The 7017-nt window shown below is 48.0% G+C and overlaps 1 protein-coding gene across 4 annotated transcripts in view; it reads right to left on the reverse strand.

Moving 5' to 3' along the window:
* CRPPA (CDP-L-ribitol pyrophosphorylase A) overlaps nt 1-1967 on the reverse strand; it is a 158804-nt gene extending 156837 nt beyond the window's left edge. Inside the window, exon 1 of one of the 4 annotated variants that reach the window (XM_072154394.1) lies at nt 1721-1967. In XM_072154394.1, coding sequence (XP_072010495.1) covers nt 1721-1881 — 161 coding nt within the window. In that variant the 5' untranslated portion in view covers nt 1882-1967. Of the gene's footprint in view, nt 1-1274; nt 1360-1720 lie in introns of those variants that run through there. The other 3 variants (XM_072154393.1, XM_072154392.1, XM_072154395.1) reach the window with 3 other exon arrangements.
* Between the last annotated feature and the right edge of the window lie 5050 nt (nt 1968-7017).

Below are 7017 nucleotides of genomic sequence, written 5' to 3' on the forward strand. Positions count from 1 at the left end.
CTACAACTCCCAGCATGTCCTGAAAGGCTATTGTGTGTTAGTAGGTGCTAGGAGATGTAGTGTCACATAGATCCAAATACACTATCAAGAGGAGCTGCAGAATATGAGGGTAGGAGAGTGACAGCTGGTGGATCCTTGATCCCTCCACTTTACAGCACAGGTGCGATGGCAGCAGTTCAGCCGTCACATTGCACTTGTTACGTGATGCTGCAGAGTGCAGGTCCTTTGGGAGGCCTGGAACATAAAGGGTGTAGGGAGAGCTACAAGAATGTAACAAGATACAAAAATTATGTATGAAAAGAACGATCTGTTCTTAACATTTTATATGTACATTTATGTATGATGGTGTTAGTAGCAGCAGGACTGTGATATATGGATTTATATTCCAGAATTGTAGCCTCTCCAAGTGCCCTGGATGCATGTCCTCACACCGCTGTGCTCTCTGCAGCAAGTAAGAGGTGTTGTCCCTGGATAAATGTATACTCAGACCTTTGTGTATGTTATTAGTAGCAGCAGGACTGTGATATATTGATTTATATTCCAGAATTGTAGCCTCTCCAAGTGCCCTGGATGCAAGTCCTCAAACTGCTGTGCTCTCTGCAGCAAGTAAGAGATGTTGTCCCTGGATAAATGTATACTCAGACCTTTGTGTATGTTAGAAGTAGCAGCAGGACTGTGATATATGGATTTAAACTCCAGGATTGCAGCTTCTCCAAGTGCAGGAGATGATTAGAAATCTCGACAGGGATAATACCTAACACTGGCTACAGCTGGGGGGCACAATGAGCCATCAAACTCACTCTGATATCACACTTTAAGGCCGCGGTCACACGTTCCGCTAGCGTCGCATTCATAATGCGACGCTATCGCACAAGGGGTGGGCCTCGGCCCGATCGCATATGCGTTTACGCCTTTGTCCATTGTTCCCAATTATCTTAATAGATACATAGGTTGTAAGCAGCCAAACGCATAGTAAATGCTCCAAAACTCATGCGTTTTCCAAAACGGATGCTTTTTGAAAACGCATGCATAAAAACGGACCAAAAACTCCATGTGTAGCATCACCATTATCAGGCCGCAGTCACGCGTGATGTTAGCGGCCCGCCCCCTGTGCGCTAGCGTCGCGTTATAAACGCTAGCGGATCGTGTGACCACGGGCTAAGATGGGACTTACTCCAATAGGAGCATTCTGTGGGGGAACACAGATAGAAGCTGTCTAATAGGCAGTGTATTCTGTGTACATGGCTCTCGCTTCTGTGTGTGACATTTTTTACCTTTTCTGTATTATTTGCAGAGATTACTCATGGAACAATGAAGCAAGATCATTATTTTCATGAATTATCAGCAATTATCTATTATTCCATAGAGGACAATAACAATAAACCCACCAATCATACTGCAGCTTTCATTTGCTAACCTGCACCATAAAAATGCAAGCTAGACTGTAATTGGTCAATTCTAGTGTCGCTTGTGAGGAAAGGAAAGCAACTGCCTATAGCAAACGATCCTTAAAAGCAGTGATGTGATAGGCTGCTGGGGCATCCTAGATGTGAAGGCGTGGCTTATTTCAACCAATCAGACTTCACTTTTTATGTTCGACCTTCCGAAAAGGTAATACAAGCAGTGTGCTGATTGGTTGTTATGGGCATCACGTTTCCAGCGGGTGAGGCCTAGTAGTGACTGAGCACTTTGAAGCCTGCGAGCTTTCCTGTGGGCTCACCTCTCCAGCGCCTCCAGTGTGCGGCTGATTAGCGGTCTCCCCAGCACCGGGCAGTACTGCTTAGGCGTGCAGCCTCCCATCCGCTCCCCGCTGCCCCCGGCCGGCAGCACGGCCGCCACACGCCGCTCCCCGTCCATCCCCCGGGCCGGAGCTGCGCTCATCCCCGCCGTGTGCCGCCCGCCTCCAGCCAATAGCGGCAGAGAGCCCGGGCTGATCCCACGCAGCAGCCGGTGTGAGGGGCCGCACTGTGTATATACGGTACGTGGCCCCCGGGCGCGGGGATCAGGGGCCACACACAGCGCAGCGGCCGCAGATATTAACCCTTCAATTACCTCTCTAATGGGGTTCTTCTAGTAATTTATAGATAAAATATAGTGAAAAACATAAAATCTCTTTAAAGCTTCATACGGCCACGAAAACTGCAGCGTGTGAACAGTCCCATAAAGAGGACTTGTTGAGGGGTGACACAAGAGCTTACAGTCTATGAGTATGAGGGATGACACAAGAGCTTACAGTCTATGAGTATGAGGGATGACACAAGAGCTTACAGTCTATGAGTATGAGGGATGACACAAGAGCTTATAGTCTATGAGGATGAGGAGGTGACACAAGAGCTTACAGTCTATGAGGATGAGGGGGTGACACAAGAGCTTACAGGCTATGAGGATGAGGGGTGACACAAGAGCTTACAGTCTATGAGGATGAGGGAGTGACACAAGAGCTTACAGTCTATGAGGATGAGGGGGTGACACAAGAGCTTACAGTCTATGAGGATGAGGGGGTGACACAAGAGCTTACAGTCTATGAGGATGAGGGGTGACACAAGAGCTTACAGTCTATGAGGATGAGGGGGTGACACAAGAGCTTACAGTCTATGAGGATGAGGGGGTGACACAAGAGCTTACAGTCTATGAGAATGAGGATGTGACACAAGAACTTACAGTCTATGAGGATGAGGGGGACACTAGAGCTTACAGTCTATGAGGATGAGGGGGGACATGAGCTTACAGTCTATGAGGATGAGGGGGACACTAGAGCTTACAGTCTATGAGGATGAAGAGGTGACACAAGAGCTTACAGTCTATGAGGATGAGGGGGTGACACAAGAGCTTACAGTCTATGAGGATGAGGGGTGACACAAGAGCTTACAGTCTATGAGGATGAGGGGGACACAAGAGCTTACAGTCTATGAGGATGAGGGGGTGATACAAGAGCTTACAGTCTATGAGGATGAGGGGTTGACACTAGAGCTTACAGTCTATGAGGACGAGGGGGGACATAAGAGCTTACAGTCTATGAGGACGAGGGGGGACACAAGAGCTTACAGTCTATGAGGATGAGGGGGTGACACAAGAGCTTACAGTCTATGAGGATGAGGGGGTGACACAAGAGCTTACAGCCTGTGAGGATGAGGGGTGGCACAAGAGCTTACAGTCTATGAGGATGAGGGGTTGACACTAGAGCTTACAGTCTATGAGGACGAGGGGGGACATAAGAGCTTACAGTCTATGAGGACGAGGGGGGACACAAGAGCTTACAGTCTATGAGGATGAGGGGGTGACACAAGAGCTTACAGTCTGTGAGGATGAGGGGGTGACACAAGAGCTTATAGTCTATGAGGATGAGGGGTGGCACAAGAGCTTACAGTATATGAGGATGAGGGGGTGACACAAGAGCTTACAGTCTATGAGGATGAGGGGGTGACACAAGAGCTTACAGTCTATGAGGATGAGGGGGTGACACAAGAGCTTACAGACTATGAGGATGAGGGGGTTACACAAGAGCTTACAGTCTATGAGGATGAGGGGGTGACACAAGAGCTTACAGTCTATGAGGATGAGGGGGTGACACAAGAGCTTACAGTCTATGAGGATGAGGGGGTGACACAAGAGCTTACAGACTATGAGGATGAGGGGGTTACACAAGAGCTTACAGTCTATGAGGATGAGGATGTGACACGAGCTTACAGTCTATGAGGATGAGGGTGACACAAGAGCTTACAGTCTATGAGGATGAGGGGGGGGGGACACAAGAGCTTACAGTCTATGAGGATGAGGGTGACACAAGAGCTTACAGTCTATGAGGATGAGGGGGTGACACAAGAGCTTACTGTCTAAGGGGGTGACACAAGAGCTTACAGTCTATGAGGATGAGGGGTGGCACAAGAGCTTACAGTATATGAGGATGAGGGGGTGACACAAGAGCTTACAGTCTATGAGGATGAGGGGGTGACACAAGAGCTTACAGTCTATGAGGATGAGGGGGTTACACAAGAGCTTACAGTATATGAGGATGAGGGGTGGCACAAGAGCTTACAGTATATGAGGATGAGGGGGTGACACAAGAGCTTACAGTCTGAGGATGAGGGGGTGACACAAGAGCTTACAGACTATGAGGATGAGGGGGTTACACAAGAGCTTACAGTATATGAGGATGAGGGGGTGACACAAGAGCTTACAGTCTATGAGGATGAGGGGGTGACACAAGAGCTTACAGTCTATGAGGATGAGGGGGTGACACAAGAGCTTACAGACTATGAGGATGAGGGGGTTACACAAGAGCTTACAGTCTATGAGGATGAGGATGTGACACGAGCTTACAGTCTATGAGGATGAGGGTGACACAAGAGCTTACAGTCTATGAGGATGAGGGGGGGGGGACACAAGAGCTTACAGTCTATGAGGATGAGGGTGACACAAGAGCTTACAGTCTATGAGGATGAGGGGGTGACACAAGAGCTTACTGTCTAAGGGGGTGACACAAGAGCTTACAGTCTATGAGGATGAGGGGTGGCACAAGAGCTTACAGTATATGAGGATGAGGGGGTGACACAAGAGCTTACAGTATATGAGGATGAGGGGGTGACACATGAGTTTACAGTCTATGAGGATGAGGGGGTGACACAGGAGCTTACAGTCTATGAGGATGAGGGGGACACAAGAGCTTACAGTCTATGAGGATGAGGGGGACACAAGAGCTTACAGTCTATGAGGATGAGGGGGGACACAAGAGCTTACAGTCTATGAGGATGAGGGGGTGACACAAGAGCTTACAGTCTATGAGGATGAGGGGTTGACACAAGAGCTTACAGTCTATGAGGATGAGGGGGTGACACAAGAGCTTACAGTCTATGAGGATGAGGAGGTGACACAAGAGCTTACAGTCTATAGATGAGGGGGTGACACAAGAGCTTACAGTCTATGAGGGGGGGGGCATAAGAGGTATTAGAGCTTGTATAATGGTCCATCCATTCTTTATAAGGGAACAAAATAGAATAATTTAATAAATAAACATGCTGCTGATTGTACCAGTCATAAGCCGCATCTTATCCCAGGTCTATGGGGCTGCAGAGAACTTGGAGCTTGGTATCTAGTGATTGCAGGGTAACAGATGTGAGGAGGACACAGGATGGGGTAGTGAAAAATTACTGATTGAGTTTTGATGCTGTTGCTGATCCCCTTTTCACAACCGTGTGAAAGTCAGACATGGCGGCCTGACCGTGATTTTATGTGACGCTAATGGAAGTCATTAGTCCTAAAACGGACCAATACAGAACATGTCCCAATAGTTTATTTTTCACAGACCAACAGTCTGTGAAAAAACCCAGACGTCTGTGTAGAGCCATTAAAGTTAATTTAGCTATCAGCGAGAACAGGGATGTGTGAATAAGCCCCAAGGCTGAGTTCACATCTGTATCGGATGACTTTAGGACACCGTAATGCAGCAGCTTTCTATTCTGGTTTATAGAAGAGGGTCCTAAATGTAGACCCCCAATGTGATGTCCAAACGCCTACAAAGTTTGTCTTTATGACACAATTCAGTAATAATAGTTACATAAATAACGATTAAAAGTACAAATATCCGACATGAATTCTGCAAGGAATAGTAAAGGTAACGGCCATGTGAGAGGAAATCTCCCAAAGTATTTAATAACAAAAAAAAAAACAAAAAGACTCCAATTCTTGCGGAAAGGCAGTAAACGGCGGTCAGGTGCACATCGAGGAACTCATTGAGTTACTAATGGAGACATTTTAATGGCTGTAAAACAATACAAGTTATGTTTTACATCTCGGCGAATGGGAAAGTCATCAGAGCCGCCATCTCCTGCACAGTTCATCATGGTCTTATTACTATTGTAATAATGGGGGATTGTGACATTTCCTATTATTACGTCTCAGGCCTAAATTATTGTTTAGTTTTCAGCAAGATGTGTATAACGAGAAGGCTACATCGGCATCACCGCAGCTGTATGTGCATGCTGGGTAATAGGCTGTACAGTACTGCATGCAAATCTTGTATGATGTTCTTTACCTTTCCTTACATTGCTTGGGAGTATTTAAACAGATTTATTGGGGCACATTTACTTACCCGGTCCGCGGAGTTCACCCAAAGTGCATTGTCCGTGTATAATGCGCTGTGCGGGGAGTCCCTAAGATCGTGTGTCTGATATCCTGCATGTGTCGCTTCCCCGCTCAGGTCCCGGAGTTCACCTTCTTCTTCCTGGTGCATGTAAGTGCATTGTCCGTGTATAATGCGCTGTGCAGGGAGTCACTAAGATCCTGCACCCGATATCCTGCATGTGTCGCTTCCCCGCTCAGGTCCCCGGAGTTCACCTTCTTCTTCCTGGTGCATGTAAGTGCATTGTCCGTGTATAATGCGCTGTGCGGGGAGTCACTAAGATCCTGCACCCGATATCCTGCATGTGTCACTTCCCCGCTCAGGTCCCTGGAGTTCACCTTCTTCTTCCTGGTGCATGTAAGTGCATTGTCCGTGTATAATGCGCTGTGCGGGGAGTCACTAAGATCCTGCGCCCGATATCCTGCATGTGTCACTTCCCCGCTCAGGTCCCTGGAGTTCACCTTCTTCTTCCTGGTGCATGTAAGTGCATTGTCCGTGTATAATGTGCTGTGCAGGGAGTCACTAAGATCCTGCACCCGATATCCTGCATGTGTCACTTCCCCGCTCAGGTCCCTGGAGTTCACCTTCTTCTTCCTGGTGCATGTAAGTGCATTGTCCGTGTATAATGCGCTGTGCGGGGAGTCACTAAGATCCTGCGCCCGATATCCTGCATGTGTCACTTCCCTGCTCAGGTCCCCGGAGTTCACCTTCTTCTTCCTGGTGCATGTAAGTGCATTGTCCGTGTATAATGCGCTGTGCGGGGAGTCACTAATATCCTGCACCCGATATCCTGCATGTGTCACTTCCCCGCTCAGGTCCCTGGAGTTCACCTTCTTCTTCCTGGTGCATGTAAGTGCATTGTCCGTGTATAATGCGCTGTGCGGGGAGTCACTAAGATC

Source organism: Engystomops pustulosus, chromosome 5 (genome assembly GCF_040894005.1).
Source record: "Engystomops pustulosus chromosome 5, aEngPut4.maternal, whole genome shotgun sequence".
Lineage (NCBI taxonomy): Eukaryota > Metazoa > Chordata > Amphibia > Anura > Leptodactylidae > Engystomops > Engystomops pustulosus.